Source organism: Mirounga leonina, unplaced genomic scaffold (assembly GCF_011800145.1).
Source record: "Mirounga leonina isolate KUSES-001 unplaced genomic scaffold, KU_Mleo_1.0 Mir_366, whole genome shotgun sequence".
NCBI lineage: Eukaryota > Metazoa > Chordata > Mammalia > Carnivora > Phocidae > Mirounga > Mirounga leonina.
This window is the reverse complement of record NW_023270709.1, coordinates 1,655,435-1,675,144: the sequence shown is the minus strand read 5'-3', so window position 1 is coordinate 1,675,144 and position 19,710 is coordinate 1,655,435. Positions and strand designations below refer to the sequence as shown.

At 44.7% G+C, this 19,710-nt stretch overlaps 1 protein-coding gene and 2 long non-coding RNA genes across 7 annotated transcripts in view; all 3 read left to right on the top strand.

The window, feature by feature from the left end:
- Positions 1 to 1,887: 1,887 nt before the first annotated feature.
- The window catches only part of DDR1 (discoidin domain receptor tyrosine kinase 1), a 48,739-nt gene continuing 30,916 nt past the window's right edge, over positions 1,888 to 19,710 (top strand). The window contains exons 1-3 of one of the 5 annotated variants that reach the window (XM_035030643.1): positions 1,888 to 1,984; positions 2,081 to 2,294; positions 2,676 to 2,747. In XM_035030643.1, the coding sequence (XP_034886534.1) occupies positions 2,691 to 2,747 (57 nt within the window). In that variant the 5' untranslated portion in view covers positions 1,888 to 1,984; positions 2,081 to 2,294; positions 2,676 to 2,690. Of the gene's footprint in view, positions 1,985 to 2,047; positions 2,748 to 2,780; positions 3,352 to 19,710 lie in introns of those variants that run through there. The other 4 variants (XM_035030642.1, XM_035030640.1, XM_035030641.1 and 1 more) reach the window with 4 other exon arrangements.
- LOC118027360 lies at positions 4,825 to 15,186 on the top strand. The gene is made up of 2 exons (XR_004683796.1): positions 4,825 to 6,369; positions 12,591 to 15,186. It is a non-coding gene; the product is annotated as an uncharacterized LOC118027360 (long non-coding RNA).
- LOC118027359 lies at positions 8,106 to 9,448 on the top strand. The gene is made up of 2 exons (XR_004683795.1): positions 8,106 to 8,291; positions 9,351 to 9,448. It is a non-coding gene; the product is annotated as an uncharacterized LOC118027359 (long non-coding RNA).

Sequence of the window (19,710 nt, the reverse complement as noted above, 5' to 3'; positions counted from 1 at the left end):
TTTTTCCCTATTAATATAATCATTACATTTTTATGGTTAAATCTATCAGTCTACTCCTTTCTTTTGTTGACTTTTTTTTTTCTTTTCCAGTCAGCTTAGAACATCCTCCTCTTTTCAGAGGTTAGAAAATATTTGGATTTTTTTTTCGTATCAAATGATATTTTTGTTTCCGTTGTTTTATAATGGCACCTTTCTGCTGGGCTTTATTTCATAATTGCTTGTTTTTTTAATGAACATTATATGTTCAGTCGGCTCTTTGAGGACACTGAAGTCTCTTGCTGGTTGCCCTTTTCCCCTCATCTGGCGCGAATCCGTCTCCAGAGTGTTGATTCTGCCGGCTGACTTTCTCGGTATGTTTTTGTGTAGTTCGGAACTAAGCCTCCAGGTTCATTTCCTGTCTTTTTCTTTCTGTCTCCCTTCTCTGTTGCTCAATCCTCCTGTCCAGTGACTGAGTGGTTGCTCTCCCTGGGGCGCTGGGGCGGGTCCAGAGGGAGGTCTTATAGGCAGCTAGGGCTCCTGCCCTGGTGTGACCCCGGGCATGACTCAGGGCAAGAGGAGGCTGTGTTAGGTCCACGTGCAGACTCATCTGGGTATCCAGGGACCTCCCTATCCATCTATGTTCGTGAAGATGGTGGGGAGAGGCCAGACGTGGCTCCTGGAGTTTTGATCAGTGAATGTGGACTCTGGTCCCCCACCTCAAGCAGACAATTGAATTCTTTCTCATCACTTGGCAGGCCTTGAATTCCTAGCTGCCCTTGACTGTTCCAAGACTCAGAGCCCAAGAGGCCTCAGCTTCAGCCCTATTCATTTTTTGCTTTTATATTCCATTTCTGAGAATATCTGTGGGTATATTCTCCCCTTGTTGAACATGGATTTTTTATTTTCTCCAATATTTTATACATCATTGTTCCGCACTGGAAGCCTCTGGGCTATCTGTTCTGTTTCACTCACGTGTCCATGTCTTTTGTACAAGCATTAATTGTACGTGCTACATGGTAGGGGGCTACTCTAACAAGTTCCTCCAAGCATATTCTGCTAACTTTCTCTAGGCTGGATCAGGGAGGAGGCTCTATAGTAGTCACCTGAGATGGGGACGGGGGAGGGCGTGCTGTCCCCCACCCAACTCGAGGATGCATGAAAGGAGCCCTGGGATGGCAGCTTTAGGACAGGAAGAAGGTTTCTGCTTGGGGTTCCATGCCAACATTTCATTAGGGGTCTCAAGCCAGGCTGGATCCTGCACCAGGGAGTATATGAGAGCAAACACTGGAAGCTGGAGACGGTCCCTGGATGGACAAACAGAGGTGTCATATGTCATGGGTGTATATGATAGCAGGATGCATCAGGGGCATTATGTAGCCATGTCCTTGGGGCCCAGTGAGTAAATCATCCAATATTCCAGATCTACCCTGGTCTGGGTGAGCAGGGGATTTCCAGTTGCTTCCACAGGGAGGCAGGGGTCACGCATGGCCCCAGTTTGTTTCCCTTCTCCTGCTGCACCAGTTTTGTCCGAGGCTCGGAAGGGGATCTAAACATAGAATCTCATCAGCCTTGTTTGCAATATAAACAGACCCGGTTCCTGCTCGAGTCCCCTCTTGGCTATGAATTCAGGGGCGGTAAGGAGCAGCCTCTGCCCACCCCGAGGCCCTGGCTCCCCTTGCCACTAGCAGTCTGCGCTCAGGCCCAGTGGGGCTGGAGAGCAGACAAGGGCCGGCTTCCCGAGCACGACCCACTGGCCTACCTGCTTGGCCAGACTGGGCACCCGTGCAAGTTTGTCCCAGAAGCCAGTTCTTCCTGGAACTGAGTGTCATTTCAGGACAGAGGATGCCAGGAGTCATAACTTGGCCCTGCAGCAAATGAAAGTCTTCCAGTCCTGCCTGAGATGGCAGATTGTTCAGCTCGGCCCGGGGGCCCGAGCTGGGACTGCGGTGGCGTGAGCAGCGGCTGGAAGCCCCACCAGGGGGAGCCCTCGGCACGTCTTGCGGTGGTGGGTCTCCGCCGAGCCTCCCCGAGGGGGCGTGGGGGTGCACGCCTGATTTCGTTTTTCTACCGCACACGTTGAACCGTGCCTCCATTTTCCTAGGTCACGGATTGGACTTGACCTTCCGCCACGGTTCAGGTCCCGCCGAGCTTCGGCTGGAGTAGTTCCGACGGGGCTCGGCACGCGGCAGGCGCCGAGAGAGAAGGCCCGGGGCGGTGTCTTCACTCCCCAAGTGCTGCTTTGTCCACCGCACCTGGTCACCGAGGTCCCGAGGACGTCCCGAAGCTTCAGAGGCCCGGGCACAGGGAGGAGAGAGGCGAGGGCCCCACTGCTCTCAGAGCCCCGGCTGCCAGCAGCGCCCCCCTCCCCCTTTCTGCCCTTGCCCTGTGCTCTAGAGACCGCGGGCGGGGCTGGGAACGCACAGAGCAAGGGCTGCTCGGGGAAGACACTGCCCGGGCGAGGAGCGGGGGGGGGCTCGCATCCGAGGGAGGGACTGGCACGGAGAGTGGGGTGAGGCCTGGCAGAGAGGCTGCGGCCACCTTTCCAGCTTTAACTGCACAAATACAGGTGTACTCTGGCTCCTCGGAAAGCCCCACAGGCCCCCCTGCCTGGGTTCAAAACACTAGGGGGCTGTACTGTTAGAAGCAGTCAAGTAAGTCGGAGGGAATTTCAGGGTCACGGGGCTTGTCATTCTCAGGTGCAGGCTGAGAAAATGCCAGGCTCTCCCAGGAAACCTACCATGTTCCGCATAGTGCTGCCAACGTTGCAGGTAAGAGACGGGGGGGGGGGGGGGGGTGCGCGAAGGAGGGACCTAAAACTAGGGCCTGCTGATCCTTCCGTGGCTCCCGAGTTTTAAATACTGGACCTTTGAGGGAAATGAAAGGGTTCACGGAAAAGCCAGGACTTAGGAGAAGGGGACACTAAGAGCAACATGCGCCCCTGGACTGGAGGGGCAGAGGTGATGTGATGAGCCTGGGGACACTTGTGGGTCCTAGAGGAAGGGGTCCTTGGGCTAAGCCCTGGGAAGGTGGGAGAAGTGCCAGAAAGGATTGTGGGACAGGAGGGAGGCCCCTGTCTTGCTGCCTTGAGCCCTGCAGGCTGCAGCCCTTGGGAGGGCAGCACTGTGCGGTGCTGCGGGCTGGGCCAGGTCTCAGATGCCTCAGACTGGTGCCCTTGCCTCAGCGAGAGGCGGGCGGAGCAGAAGTGCTCCCGACACACATATGGCTACTGGGGAACATGCTGCAGCCTAAACCGGAAACAGCCCAACTATCCTTCCACAAGAGAATGAGAAGAAAAACTGTAGCAGCTTCATGCAGTGGGATGCTTCTCAGTGATGAAGGTGAATCATTTCACAGCAACTTCTGACAACACAGGTGAATCTTCAGACAGAAAATCGAGTGAGAGAAGCTGGCCATAAAAGGGCCCCTATTGTCAGGTTCCATTTATATAAAGCTCAAGTCCAGGCAAGACTGTAGAAGTCAGGAGAGTGGTTACCCTTTGGGGAGGGTAGTGACTAAAAGGGGACATGAGGGAGGCCCCTGGCATCCTGGGAATGTTCTGTTCCTTAATCTCGGCGCTGGTTGCATGATGTGCTCAGTGTGTGAAAGTTCATTGTGCTGTACATTTAACGATTGTGTGCTTTTCTTTATGTATATTATGTTTATGTAAATCATTTTTTAAAAAGATGTAAGTATTAGAAATGAGTCTGCAGAATGGAGTGAGGGAAGTGGGAGTGGTCTTTTGTCATCTCAGTGCCCACCGTCCTCAGTGCCCCCCTCAGAGGATCTTTGCTCTTGTCTCCTCAAGAGGAGGGGTGGGGGAGCAGAATTTAAATGGTGAAAGACTTTTCTTTTTGCTCACCCTTTTAATGGCTTCCTGAATTGATCTCATGCACTTTTCAGCTCCTGCAAAAACTGAAATGAACTAGATGGGTTTGTGTTATTGAGAGCTCCCAGTTTGCTGTCTCCTTCATCAAATACAGCTGGACTCTTGAGTGTGAGCCTCGGCATTTGTAAACCGGGCAGTAAGGCCTGTGTGCTGTTCACAGCAGCTAGGCAGACACTGCTGATCAAGTTTGAGGTCTTCCTGGTATCTTCTCCAGGGCCATCAAGTTTCATAGGTGCTGTTGCTAAAGCAGGACTCAGCTCACCTGGAATCACCCGGAGGGAGGGGGCTACTTCTATGCAGTGCAGATTAAAGATGGCCACAAATCCTTTGCTCCTTGTCCCATTAAGAGGGGGCTTTCCCTTGAATCTGGGTGATTCTATGGCTTTTTGATCAACAAAAATCAGTAAAGTGATGCTGAGCCAGTCTCCAGACGTAGGCAACTTCCACTTCCTGTCTCTTGGAACACTCTGGGAACCCTGACCTGCCATGCAAGGAGTCCAAATTCCCCAAGACCGCATGCTGCAACAGCCGTGTGCAGCACTCCCATCGACGACCGGTGGAGTCCAGCTGTCCCCACCAAGGAGACAGAAACGTGAGGGAATGTCTTGAGCACTCTAGACCAAGCCCATCTGCATCTGATGGTGCCAAGTGATTTCAGTCAACATCAAGAGCAGAAGAGGGGCTCAGTTGGTAGAGCATGTGACTCTTGATCATGGGGTCATGAGTTCAAACCCCATGTTGGGTGTAGGGCTTACTTAAAAATAAATAAATGAACTGTAACTCTTACATTAAAAAAAAAAGAGAGAGGGGCGCCTGGGTGGCTCAGTCGTTAAGCGTCTGCCTTCGGCTCAGGTTGTGATCCCAGGGTCCTGGGGTCGAGCCCCGCATCGGGCTCCCTGCTCAGCAGGAAGCCTGCTTCTCCCTCTCCCACTCCCCCTGCTTGTGTTCCTGCTCTCGCTGTCTCTCTCTCTGTCAAATAAATAAATAAAATCTTAAAAAAAAAAAAAAGAAGAATTGCCAGACTGACAGACAAAATCATGATATGAGGCAGCGGTGGTTGTTTTAAGCCACGAGGTTTGGCATAGTTATTTCTCAGCAATAGGTCACTGGAAAAGTTGAATCTTTACCTAGACCAGAGCCTTCACGCCCGTGATGAGCAGTTCCTTGGCTCTGAAAGAATTCATCTCCTTAACTCACTTTGCCAAATTGTGGCTACAGTATTTACTAGCTCTCCATTCCATTAGAATTATCTAAGCTGCCAGGCTCGTGGCAGGATAATTTATTGTGGAATTATTTTTTATTTTGTTCTTGTTGCTCTATGCACATTTTCCTCATTGAGCAAGTTATGAAGCTTTTGTTCTCAATTCTGAGCTGCTTTTTGGGTATGGAGTGGGTGGGTGTCGTTGGCATCTGGATTATGTGCTAACACCTAGGCTGACAGAGACAGAAGTGGGCTGTGGGTGTGCGCTGAGCAGAGGCTGAGATTCTCTGGGGTCTGGAGATTTGAGGTTTTCTCCCTATGAATAGTGGACACCCAGGCCCCTAATTTTGCCCAGAGCATTCCTAGGCTGGAGGATGCCTCGAGAGGCTGGGCCTAGTTTCTCCCAGTAGGAGCACCTAGGCCAGGGTCCCCCAGGGAGACCCTGCTGTCAGTGACATGGACACGTGGGAGGGCCAGGACTGCAGGGCTTGGCAAGCCTCTGAAAGCAGAGGGAGCGACCGAAACGGTGACTGCCACAATGGACTGCATGTGTGTGCCACCTGAAAATCCCTATGTTGAGGCCCTCACACCCAGTGCCTTGGTATTTGGTATTGGCGCCTTTGGGAGATAATTCGGTTTGGGTGAGGTCATGAAGCTGGAGCCCCCGTGAGAGAATTCATGCCCTTATAAGAAGAGGAAGAGACCAGAGTCCTCCCACCCCTGCCATGCGAGGTTAAGTGAAAGCCTGGAAGAGAGTGCTCACCAGACACTGAACCTGCTAGCACCTCCCAGCCTCCAGAACTGAGAGAGAAATGTCTGTTGTCTAAGTCATCCAGACTGTAGTATTTCATTATAGCAGCCTGAGCTAAGACAGCTACCACTAAGTGCCTGGCCTTGCTTTCAATTTTTCTGGCACAGCATAAGCCCCTGATATTTTGTAACCTTGTGGAGGGAGGACGGAGCCCCACTAATGACTAGGGTTGAGTTTCTTCCCAGTGTGGCAGGTTGGGGCACAGAGTAGATTCCATTTGATTGAGAAAAAATAAGGAATGTGACATTTGGTGTACATTTTGTAACGAAAATTGATAAACAACATAATTCTCAAGTCATTGGAACATTTTATGGCCTTCTCTCTTTTTTCTTTTTTTTTTTGCATTGTGGCTCCTCTGTCCATTGAATTCTAGGCATTTTCCTTGGCAGGTTTTTCCTGAAATGTCTCCAGGCTTGGAATTTTTATTTTATTTTTTACAAAAAGAAGGGCATGGAAACAGAAGAGAGGCTTCCTCAGAAAAATAAAAACCAGGTATTTTTTTTTTAAGATTTTATTTATTTATTAGAGTGAGAGAGAGAGAAACAGCATGAGAGGGGAGAGGGTCAGAGGGAGAAGCAGGCTCCCCGCTGAGCAGGGAGCCCAATGTGGCACTTGATCCCAGGACCCTGGGATCATGACCTGAGCTGAAGGCAGTTGCTTAACCAACTGAGCCACCCAGGTGCTCTGAGATTTTTTAAAAATTCTCATCTTTTTCTCCTAACAAATATTTCCTGGGTTTTTCATTCTTTTTTCTCTATTTCTGTTTGGAAACTAGTCTGTCTTCCAGTTCACCAAGCATGTTTTATGCTATTTTTAACCCATTGTTAACCCATCCCATCTCTTGAGTTCTTAATATCAGGTGTAATTTCTTATTCCAGAATTTCCATTTGATTATTTTATAGATTTCAGTTTTGTGGTGAAAGTTTCCATTTTAATATAGGTTCTCCATCTTTTCCTCTCTTTCTGTGAACCTATTAACCATAGTTCTTTTAAAGCCCTTGCTTGTTAAAGCAATATTGGGATCACTTGTGTGTCTATTTATATTGCCTGTTTTTCTCTTGGTTTTCATTTTCATGGAAGTGTCTCTTTCATTTTTATGGAAGTGTCTTTTGTCTACTGATTTTGATTTGATATTAAAACATTGTTTATAAAAACTGTGGCTAGGCCAGATGATGATGTCTTCTACTACAGAGTGTTCACTTTTTTTTCTGCTAGGCAGACAGAGTGGAAGCTGAGCACCTTGATCCAGTTGGTGACCTAGCTATGCTAAGGCTGAATTGCAGTTGTTTATTTAGTTAGTGTTTATGGCTGTAGCCCACCTTTTATTTGTTCTTGTTCCTAGGGTATAGTTCTCAAGACTTTGAGCTAAGAGCTGGTGAGTTCACTGCAGTCCTTCCCCTGGAGAGTCCTTAACTCTAATCTGTAGTATTCAAAACTTTGAAAGACTGTGGAAAACATTATTCATTTCAGAGGTTTCTGCCTGCAGCCTATGTGCCTTCAAAATTTGGTAAATGTCTTGAAAGGATACTGTAGTTTTGAGACCTCTTAAGTCTCCAGTTTTGTCACCCTAACTCCATGGCATTCTGTCTGAGCCAAGGTCAGATTCTTAGCCTTTTGCCTGAGTCCAGGGTCAGCAAATGCCTCTGGGAAAAAAGCAGCTTCAGATCATAAGCTCACTTTCTTAAGTCCTCCCTTTAGAACTTTAACTAAATTAGTTCCATGGTATGAGTTGCTTCCTCAGAATCTCTGATGATTAGAAACATTGTTTCATCTGTTTTTTCTAGTTTTTTTTTTTTTTTTTAAGTAATCTCAACACCAAACATGGGGCTTGAACTCATGACCTGGAGATCAGGAGTCACACACTCTACTGACTGAACCAGCCAGGCACCCCTCTAGTTGTTTTTTGTGGCCACTTTAGTTTGCCACAGATTACTCTAGCCTACCCAAACTGGAAGTCTTCTTGTTTAGATTTTTAACAATCTTTTGAATGTTCTCTTCAAATGTTTTAAAATATATTTTTAAAATTACTTATTTTATTGAGATATAACTGACATAACATTGTGTTAGTTTTAAGGTCTTTTTAAAATTTGTATTTATCTATTGTTATTTTTTTAAAAGATATTATTTATTTGAGAAAAAGAGAGAGAGTGTGAGCAGAGGGGAGGGGCAGAGGGAGAAGCAGACTCCCCACTGAGCAGGGAGCCTGACCCAGGGCTTGATCCCAGGACCCTGAGATCACGACCTGAGTGGGAGGCAGATGCTTAACTGACTGAGCCACCCAGGCACCCTGTAAGAAGTCTTTTTAGTAGATATTATATTCATGTAGTTCAAAATGAAAATTATATCAACAGGTACATGAGAAATATCAGTCCCACCCCATCCCTGTCTTCTTTGTTCTCCCTGGCTTTGCCCATGTAAGTAATCATTTTTATTATAATAGTGTCTTATTTATCCTTCCAAAGTTTCTTTATGCAAATATATAAATACTTTATTTCCTCCTTTCTTTTTTTACTTTTAATTTTTTTTTTATAATTTTTTTTTTTTTTTTTTACAGATTTTATTTATTTATTTATTTGAGAGAGAGAGAGAGAGAGAAACAGCATGAGAGGGGAGAGGGTCAGAGGGAGAAGCAGGCTCCCTGCTGAGCTGGGAGCCCGATGTGGGACTCGATCCCAGGACTCCGGGACCATGACCTGAGCCGAAGGCAGTCGCTTAACCAACTGAGCCACCCAGGCGCCCTTTACTTTTAATTTTTATTATTTTTTTAAGTAAGCTCTATGCCCAATGTGGGGCTTGAACTCATGACCCCAAGATCAGAAGTCCCATGCTCTACTCACTGACTCAGTCAAACACCCCAATTTCCTCCTTTCTTACACAAAAGGCATATTATATTATGTATATATATAATCTTATAAAATATTATTATATATTCTCTTTCATTTTTAAAATTTTTTAAAGATTTCATTTATTTATTTAAAGAGAGCATGCGTAAGCAGGGGGGAGGGGTGGAGGGAGTGGGGAGAGAGCATCTCTGGACTCCGCATTGAGTGCTGAGCCCAACGTGGGGCTACATCTCACGACACTGAGATCATGACCTTAACTGAAATCAAGAGTCAGATGCTTAACCGACGGAGCTACCCAGGTGCCCCTCCTTCCTTTTTAAATTTTAACAAAATATTCTGTATATAATTCCATAACGAAGCACATTTAGCAATTCCTCATGCCTTGGTCTCTTTTTGAGAGCTGTATAGTATTCCATTGGTTGATACCACAGACTTATACATTCAACCAGTCCCCTATTGCTGGACACTTGGGCTATATTACAATATAATAAGTTGTGATTATAAACAACGCTACAATGACTAACTTTAATACCTGAACAAGTTTGCGTTTGTGTGGGCAAATCTATAGGATAGAAGGGAGATTTCTGGATCAGGGGTTAAATGCATTTGTAATTTTGGTGTATATTACAGGTTCTGCTCCTCAGGACTGTGCCATTTGCACGAGTACCAGCAATGTATGGGACAGTGGGTTTCCTCAGCCTCACTCATGCACTGCGATGTCCAACTTTGAATTTCTGCCAACCAACGAAAGATTTATATAAGTTTCACATGGTTGCACTTAGGCTAATTCTCATACCAGCATTTCCCTCAGAGTATCCTCAGACTCTTCTTTTTTTTTTTTTAAGATTTTATTTATTTGAGAGAGAGAGAATGAGAGAGAGCACATGAGAGGGGGGAGGGTCAGAGGGAGAAGCAGACTCCCTGCCGAGCAGGGAGCCCGACGCGGGACTCGATCCAGGGACTCCAGGATCATGACCTGAGCCGAAGGCAGTCGCTTAACCAACTGAGCCACCCAGGCACCCTCCTCAGACTCTTCTTTCATGTCAGACACCTTAATTAGCTCTGGGACAGGGAAACTGAAGGGACCACACAAAAAAAGCCATTTTTTCCCTCTTTGCTCCTTTTCTGGCTTCTATTCTTGCTAGGATCTGCACACCCACCCCACTCTACACAGGCCTTCTAATGCAAATAGCATATGTACTCCTTGTAAAGGACAAAGAGAATGATGTCTTTGGAAACTTCCAGCACAATAGATAACATCTAAGGAGTGACTAGGAGGGGTCCTCATAAACATTCTCCAAGACCGCTGACTCCAAACACCTTGATGCCAGGACCCCTGACTTCAGAGAATGAGTGACTTATTAAGGACACCTGGACCCTGTCCTCTGACCAGTTCCTGGATGCCTAAAAGGACACATACACCAGATCACAGTTGCCAGTAAAAACCCCAGACCCCAAGCAAAGATGAGACTCATGCTTTTTTCCTTTCCAAGTCTCCCAGACCTTGGTCTGTGTCTCTCTTTGTATGTATATATCTTCAATAAGCTCTGCTTTCACCTCTTGCTGGCTCCCATCTGATCTCTATCCTTCTCGATGCCTAAGAACCTTCTTGGTTTGTCCTGCAGGACCCCCATGGGTCCTCAGACCCAGGATGCTGGCATCAGTTTCATCCATCTAGGACTGGAATTTAAAGCAATCAGTCTGGAATGTCCTGATCAACACTGGTGAGGTAATCCGTATGGTAAAACCCCCTGCCTTCCCTTAAGAGAAGGTAACTTTGCCTGAAATAATCCACTCCTTTTGACTTCCTGTCCCACTCTCTTGCCTATAAAAATCTTTCGTCTTGTACAAAATCTTCAGAGCTCCCTTCTATTTGTTAGATGGGATGCCTGATTCATGAATCATTGAGTAAAACTGATTAGATCTTTAAATTTACTCAGTTGACTTTTATATTTTTTATTTTATTTTATTCTTTTTAAAGATTTTACTTACTTATTTGACAGAGAGAGACACAGCGAGAGAAGGAACACAAGCAAGGGGAGTGGGAGAGGGAGAGGGAGAAGCAGGATCTCCGCTGAGCAAGACTCCCCCAGTGCGGGACTTGATCCTGGGACCCTGGGATCATGACCTGAGCCGAAGGCAGGCGCTTAATGACTGAGCCACCCAGGCGCTTTTCCGTTGACTTTTTTAAAAACAGTATCTATTTTCTACTAGTTCTGTACTGGTTATTTTATATATATATATATATATATATATATATATATACCTGCTCTGCTGTCCGTATATACCTGCTCTGCTGTCCGTAGCTGGAGAACCAGAAAAGCCGGTGATGTGATCAGTATGAGTCTGAAGGCTCAAGAACCAGCAATGTGACTTCTGAAGGCAGGAAGAGACAGATGTTCCAGCTCAAGCAAAGAGCTTCCTTCTCCTTTTTGTTCCATTCAGGTCCTCACAGATTGGATGATGCCCACCCCCTATGGGGGGGGTGTGGTATGGGGGGCAGTCTATTTTACTAAGTCCGCTGATTCAAATGCTAATCTCTCCCAGAAACATCCTCACAGACAGATGCACCCAAAAATAATGTTTTAGCAGTTATCTGGACATCTCTTACCCAGTCAAGTTGACACATCAAATGAACCATCACAAGGAGTAATAGCTAAGGTATAAAAATCCCATCAGAGTTAAGGACTCAGGTGAGAATGCCTGGGTCCTCTCTTGTTGATACATGAGGCCTAGGGTCCTACTTAGGTGTAATTTTTACTGCCTCACAATTACCTATTTTGAAAATTTATCTTACATTCAAGACAACATTTTCATTTTGGTCTGATTTTCAACATCTTTGGGATGAATAGGTAAGTCCAGGAGGGAACAGGATGGCTGAGGCCACACCGGGGGGGGGACCAAGGGGGGTCTGTGCAGGTCCTCAGTAAGAGGCTACCAGGTGAGACACACCGAGCAAGGGGCTATCAGGTGAAATACCTAGCTGGGTGTCTCCTTGGCTGAAACTGTTGATTCTGCAAAATAAAACACATTCCTTCCCTGCTTTTGCCTCTCCCCCTCTTCCCTTCTGATAGCTTTTAGCCCTCTGATTTGAAAGACTTCCTACTGCATCCTGGCTAAGAGTACCAGTCAAATGAAAAGACACGTAGGGTGAAATCTAGGAGGGTCCCAAACACAGAGCTTCCACATCCTCTCCCCATAGAATGGGTGCCTCACCTTCCAGGCACATGGATGTGTTCACCAACCTGGAAGCTCTCCCAAACTTCATTATGTAGGCATTAATTGATTGAATCTTGGCCATATGATTGAACTCAATTTCCAGCCACTCTCCCCTGCTGGGAGGTTAGCCTGATTCAAAGCCCCAACCTTAAATCATATGGTTGGTCTTTCTGGTGCCCAACCCCTCATCCTGCCATCTCATTAGCGTAAGTTCAGGTGTGACCAAGGGGCTCATGAATTACAAAGATACTCCCATTATTCGGGAAATGCCAAGGATGTGGAGTCCCCTTCCCAGGAACCAGGGACAAAGAGCAATCTTTACTGTATATGGTACAACAGGGACACATAATATAAAATAAAAGAGAGTTGAGAAATGTTGACTTGTCGTGAGAAGCCTATCACGGGAGTTTTAAGGAACTCACACTTAAATATTTAGCAAGTGCTTTAGGGAAGAAATCAGCCAGGTATAGTCTCTTTTTGCAGTGGAATCATAGGACTCAAGCTCCTAGTTATTGCAGGAATTGAAATGTGGATGTAATAAAGCCCAGGGTGCTGTGAAGGAATTGGTGCTCCAGAAGATGAGAGAGGTTGAGGGACATGTCAACAGAAACATGGAATCTGTCAGTTTATGTACTCTTTGCTTTCTCTTAGGAATGGAACAAAATTAAATGTTAACCTGGGAAGTGTTATGGAACAATATGTCACAGCTGCTAACTCAGGAAATGAAGGAGTATGCCCTGGTGCAGTGCCATGGCCAACTGCCCCTCCTTGCCCCCAGAATCCTGAGGGAGCAGGTAAAAGCAAAAGCATAGCTCTTGGCTGGGTTTGCCAACAATGTTGCTGAATAAACTCACATAAACTCATTGCAAAAGAAGCCAAAAACTCAAGGGTTTGGAAAAGAGGACTGGAGAAATTTATTTTGGGTGCCAGACAGTGAGGTGGTAGGCTCACACCTTAACAACCGACTTCTCCACCGGCAGGATGGACATCTAGAGTCTTACAGGGAGAGGTTGGGGGGCAGGGATGTACAAGAGAGCAGGCAGAGGGTGCATGATCATGGGCAGGGGAGGGGACCTGTGGGGTGTGGTCTTCTAGGTGTTCCATTGCAATCAGGACTTTTCTCATCTAGTGCTTACCAGAAGGTCATTGTCAACGCCTCAAGAAAGTGTGATAAGAAATAACTATTGGGTCCATAGTTGAGCCAGAGGACTCACTGACAGAAGCATATAGAAAAGTTGACTTCCTCCCTAACTCAATCCTATGCTTTCATTTTCCACATTAAAATGTTTCCACATTTATATACATATGGAATTGACTTTGCATATAGAGAGACAATTCTAATTATTATTGTATTTCAAATGGTTAGAACCAATATCATTCTTTCCCCACTGGCCTGAAATGCATGTCTTACCATATATCAATTTATATACACGTAGGTTTATTTGGGGGCTTTACATTTTGTTTCACTGATTTATGTCATTCTTGCACCAGCAACAGTTTAACTCCTGGGACTTTTTAACATACTTTAACATCTAGTAGGTCTGACACCCCTTCTTTATTTTTATTTTTCAAAAATGTCTTGAAAATTTATTATATTACAAATCTTATTATTATTGTAATTGATGCAGGGTTGTTGAGCACAGCAGTCAAGAAAGAATTGAGACCTTTACGGTGCAACTTAGTAAGTTTATTTAAGTAGCATGGAGACTGCTGTGTGAGGCTGGTGGTTACATACTTAGTAATCAAAGGAAGAGGGCATGCGGGGAGTATCAGATTACAAAAGTTTCTTTGAATTTCTACTTGCAAAAATACTTTTGCAAGATTCTTCTGGTGTTTATCAATCAGTTCAGTATTAACTATTGGTGAGATATACAGGCAGTCATGAGACCCTTAAAGAATGTAGCGACCAGCACATATTTGATCCTTATTGAAACTATGTGGGTTTAGGTCAGCCTTCCAGACTAAGGGTAAACATTTTCCTGCTTCTGTCCCTTATCATAATGACCTTGTATTCATAGATAACTTGGGGGAAATTAATGTACAATATTGAGGATTCACATTCAAGTGCTTAGGGTATTTGCATTAACGTTTATGGGCCTTCAAAAACATTTGTAATCTTCCCATGGATGTGAATGTTTCTTTTCAGCATGTTTCAAGTATTTTATATATTGATATTGTAAATGAGAATTTTTTGAATGATATTTTCCAACAGGCTGCTGTTGGTAAATGGCAAATCTATTACTTTTGTATATTATTTTGCAATTATCCACATTCTGAACTTAATGGTTTTTCAGTTTACTCTCCAATTTTTAAGGAAGATAATCAAGTCTGCAAATAAGAATACATTACTCTCTTCTGCCTTTCCAGTGTATATTTACGTTCTTTAATTTTATATTATCTTATTATATTGGATATGACTGTTTATTACTGGAAATATAAGTAATAGTTAATACTAGTGGTTATAGTAGGAAATTTGTCTAATTCATGGTATCACAGGAATAGTTCAGTAAGTATTATGTTGGCGGTTGATTTGCGATAGACATTCTTTAGCATAAGGATCTTTCCATGTCTAGGTTCTAATCTTTTTTTTTTAATATCTATACAGACTTGATTGTTCAATTTTATCAAATGTAAAATAAAAATGATCATATGGTTTACTTTCTCTGGCCTATAAATGTGGTAAGTTTGAGTATATTTTAAAATATTAAGCTATCTTTGCATTCTTGGTTGGTCATGGTGTATTATTCTTTTACTGTTTCATACTAAATTTTTACATTCTGGATTGAGACTCTGGAAGTCTTAAAATTTCTTTCAGAAACTCTTCCTATATCCAATATGCTCCTAAACTAACCTCACAGAAGGAAGACATTTTTTTCCTTTGTTCTTTGTCCAATATCAAAAGAAATTTCCAAATTCCAGGTAGGTCAGGCTGCTAATACCTACAAATCAATTCTGATAAAACCATTTTACAATAAACAACTGTTGCTAAGTGATTACTCTTACTAGGCATTGGATTAAGAAAAATATTAAAAAAAAAAAGAAAAATATTTAAGCCCTAAATTTCTCCATAGTTTCAAAAGTATACTGTAGTGATAAGTCAGCAAAATCTTAAACAATATCCCTGTGACAAAGACCCTTACAGCTGTTCAAAAAAACACTGTGCTTGGGGCAGCTGGCTGGCTCAGTCAGCAGAGCATGTGACTCTTGACCTCATGGTTGTGGGTTCCAGTCTCATGTTTGGTATAGAGATTACTTAAAAATAAAAATAAAAAAATCTTAAAAAAACTCCACTCTGCAGGCACGTGGGTGGCTCAGATGGTTTAAGCGTCTGCCTTCGGCTCAGGTCATGATCCCAAGGTCCTGGGATCGAGCCCTGCATTGGGCTCCCTGCTTGGCGGGGAGCCTGCTTCTCTCTCTCCCTCTACTGTTCCCCCTGCTTGTGCTCTCTTGCTCTTGCTATCAAATAAATAAATAAAATCTTAAAAAAAAACCCCTCCATTCTGCTTTATGATAATTTTCAAGCACACACAAAAGTAGTAAGAAGAATATAATGAATCTTCCTATGTTCATCACAAAACTTCAACAACTGCCAAAATTTGGCCATACTCACTTAATCTACTCCTCCCACTTTTATTTTTTTCTGGAGGTTTTTTTAAAATAATTTTTTAAAAAGATGTATTTATTTATCTGAGCGAGGGGCGGGGGAGGGACAGAGGGAGAGAGTATCCAAGCAGACTTCCACTGAGTGGGGAGCCTGACGTGGGGCTCAATCTCACAACCCATGCGATCAGGACCTGAGCCAAAACGAAGAATTGGAAGCTTAACCGACTGAGCCACCCAGGGACTCCTCTGGAGATCTTTTTTTTTTTTTTTTTTTTTAAAGATTTTATTTATTTATTTGACAGAGAGAGAGAGAGCGATCTTTTTAAAGATCTTTTTAAAACTGGAGATCTTTTTAAAACAAATTCCAGACATTGTACCATTTCATCTATAAATTCTTCAGCATTATACCCAATTCTTTTTTTTTTTTTTAAGATTTTATTTATTTGACAGACACAGCGAGAGAGGGAACACAAGCAGAGGGAGTGGGAGAGGGAGAAGCAGGCTTCCCGCTGAGCATGGAGCCTGATGTGGGGCTCGATCCCAGGACCCTGGGATCATGACCTGAGCCAAAGACAGATGCTTAACGACTGAGCCACCCAGGCACCCCTATACCCAATTCTTGTTTGAGTCCCTGCAAGCTGAGAGCATAATCACAAAGCATAATTCATGATAAGAGATTCTATAAAGGTTTAAAACAGTGTGATCAAAATTTACAATGTTGTGAATGTCTGGAATTACATAATCCACAGAACTGGATGTACTGCATACCCTTCAGGGAATCCTACATGGACTTTGTTTCACTTAACTGAGTTTTTGGTAAGAATTGGAGGGAGGGAACAATATTCAAAGTTACATGTTTTGGCAAAAACTTAAGAGTGCAAGTTATTCTTGTTGGTGTTTAAGAGAGACCCATTAATCAGAAAGTGGATTTGGCATCCTTGTTGAAAAATTACATAGCCTAATCAGAATTCATGACACCTAGTCACTGCACAGGCATGAGCTCTTGGTAGGATTCACTAAGCTGAACTGGCTTTCGTCAGAATGGTGTCTCTTAAAAGTGGATAGCCAGAGTGAAAGAAGCCAGATAAAGAAGAGCACATCCTTTATGATGTCACTTTATGAAAGTCTAGAAAATGCAAATTAATCTACAGTGTCAGTAAGAGGATCAGTGTTTACCTGGGAATGGGGCCAGGGAGGGGCAGAAGGAAAGGAATTACATAAGGGAATGAAAACTTTTGGGATGGTCACTTACTGATTGTGGTGATGGTTTCACAGACATTTAGCTCTGACAAAACTTATCAAAGTGCATACTTTAAATCTGTCCAATTTATTGTATGTCAATTATACCTTCATAAATATGTTTTTTCAAAAAGCATAGCTAAAGGGCAGAGTGGTGGAAAGCCTGCAGATGCCCTTCCAGAGGTGTGTGCCTACAGTTCCAGGCCCAGGTCACAAGTGGAACTCGAAACAAGAAAAGAAAGGAGTCTGCAAGCTGACAACTATGAGCCCACAAGTTAATCCACTCTGGGTGGAGTCCTAACCAGCCGGTTGGTTGAGCCAAGGGGTGGAGACCTGAGCTCTGTTGGTTCAAAAGGTTGCCCTGGAGATACAGTCTTTGCCTCAGCAGCTTTCCTGGGATTTTCTTCAGGCTGCCTGATAAAGCTCCCAGTTCTTAGTACAGCAGGACAATTTTTGTGTACCGGGACCTTGTCATGCTCAGGTGAAGCTGAGAACATAGTGTTTGTTTCTGGTCTTCTGTCTAAATATAAAAGCTAAAAAGGAACAAAAATGAACATGGGAATTATCTAGTACCTGTATCTCCGAGAACTGTGCTGGGTGGAATTTAACTATGAGGCAGGGGGAAGGTGCCAGTCAGTCACTGGGATCTAGAATTTTGCCTGTTAGCTTAGGACCCCAATCTGGACAACTAAAATTTCAGGAAGGATTGACCAACTTTCATATGAAAAATTGGTTCAAGGGGTGGCCCAATGTATTTGGGTAGAGGGAAGGCTGCCCTTGCTGGTGTCTCTCTGCCTACTTAACAGACTGCTTCAGAGGAAGCACACCCCATAGATAAGGCCAGGTGTGTCCATTACTGGGGACAGCTTTACTTATACCACTAGAGTCTTGACCCTGCAAGCTCTGGAGTCCTATAACAAGTTCGTTGTATCTCCTACTGGAAAATATTGGGGGTGCTCCAGGGTTGATATAGGAAACCATCGTACCTGCCTTGAGCTTTTTCCTCATGCCTGAAGGTCTTTGGCTGCCCTAAGAAATGCAGGAGAGCAGTGCCTGAATCCTCCCCTTTGGAAGATGGTTGAGGTATTAGTTTAGATTTGAGCTAAGCTCTAGGTCCTCAGGGGCTGACTAGAGCAGAGCATCTTACCCAAGACAACTGAAGTTGGAAGAGTAGGGAGAGTGGGCCCCAGATCAGGCCTCAGAGAGCTGAGCACCAAGCCAGGGAGCCTGATTTCCCAGGCAAGTCTAGGATAGGCGAGGGAACTCAGTCAGGAGCAACGAGAAATGGGAACAGGCTGGGAACAAAATGGTGGGAGATGGTTGCTTTGAACAGACTCCAAGAGTCTGCGGCTCTTGCCAATCTCTCTATAGGCCATGGGAGCATCATTCATGAAGGTGGCAAGTTGGTTTGGAGCTATAGAGGCAGGGCAAGCACCACTCACACCCCTACTACAGGACTGTGGCTCGCTTAGGGTCACCAGTGGAAGATTCTGAAATGTTCTGGGACATTTGGTGCGGGAGGCTCTTTCATAAAACCATATTGTTGGGCCATACTTCCCCATGGCCCGAGTATTTGGAGATGACCGTGATGTTTGATCCTAAAAAGATCCTGATGGTTCATGTAGTGGCCACTTGGTATTTCCTGGCACCTCTCAGCAGATCATATTTTCTCAGTCACTAGTAGTTGTCCAGAGGATCGTTACACTTTGCCAGGAAAAGGCCATCCTGACTACAACAGTAGTTAGATTGTGGGTCCAAAAGTGCTCCTCTTGTGGGCTGGACAGGTTCCCTCTTAGTCTTGGCAGCCTTTCAAGTCACTGCCTGGATGCTGCTCTGTGGGGCTGGGTCTTTCAAGCCCTTGAAATACAGAAACTTTCAATCCCTCCTTTTGTTAAGTGTCTATTGATCAGGAAACACGCCCTATTAAGAGAAGATGCTACTCAGTGGGTTCATGTGATTATTTCATCAAGTGAGAGATTCTTTCATTCTATGAGTAGAGTGTTTTGGAAATGATGTTATAAAGTAAGTTCAATAACTTAAAAGGTCCATCCCATTATGGGAGAATAGATCTCCTACATCCTAACTTGGACCTTGGACCCCTCTAGGGTTGGAGTGGTGAGAGGGAGAGACTTAAGGGGACCAGGAGAAGTCTGATTTGGCTAGAGTTACTGTGAGGTAGCATAAATGAGCCCTGGGTCATTAGGCATAGCTGATTCTTCCTTTCATTAGACACTTTGTGAATTTCTTGGAGATAAATCCTTGCCTTTGCTACGGTTTCTCACTCCCTGATCTTTTTTTTTTTTTTTTTTAAGATTATTTATTTATTTATTTGAGAGAGAGAGCACATGAGAGGGGGGAGGGTCAGGGGGAGAAGCAGACTCCCCGCCGAGCAGGGAGCCCGATGCGGGACTCGATCCAGGGACTCCGGGATCATGACCTGAGCCGAAGGCAGTCGCTTAACCAACTGAGCCACCCAGGCGCCCATCACTCCCTGATCTTTTAACATGGGCAAATGTCTTTCTTAGGCTGGTCAACTATACATCTTTCTGCAGCCTCCAAGAGTCTGGCAACTCATCCCTTTATTAGGATCACCAAATCCCTCTGACTGACCATTTTGGACAGGATCTAACATAATCTTGTGCCCGCTCTCTCTTTTGCTGGCCCCACATCTGGTCCACAGGAAACATCATGAATCCAGTGCCTCTGGAATGTGGGAAGCTGACAGCCTCTCAACCCAGCAGCCTCCCTTGCACCACAATGAGAGCAGCTAGCCAGCCCCTTGCCCTGGGCTTCAATCAGGGCAATACCTTAGTTCTCCTCAGGAGGCTGAATTGCACCCCCTTCCTACTCGACTATGGTTCAGAAGCTGCTCTTTCACCTAGGGACTCTGGCCCCTTCTGTTGTTAGTCCCCTCTTTTATTTAGGAAGA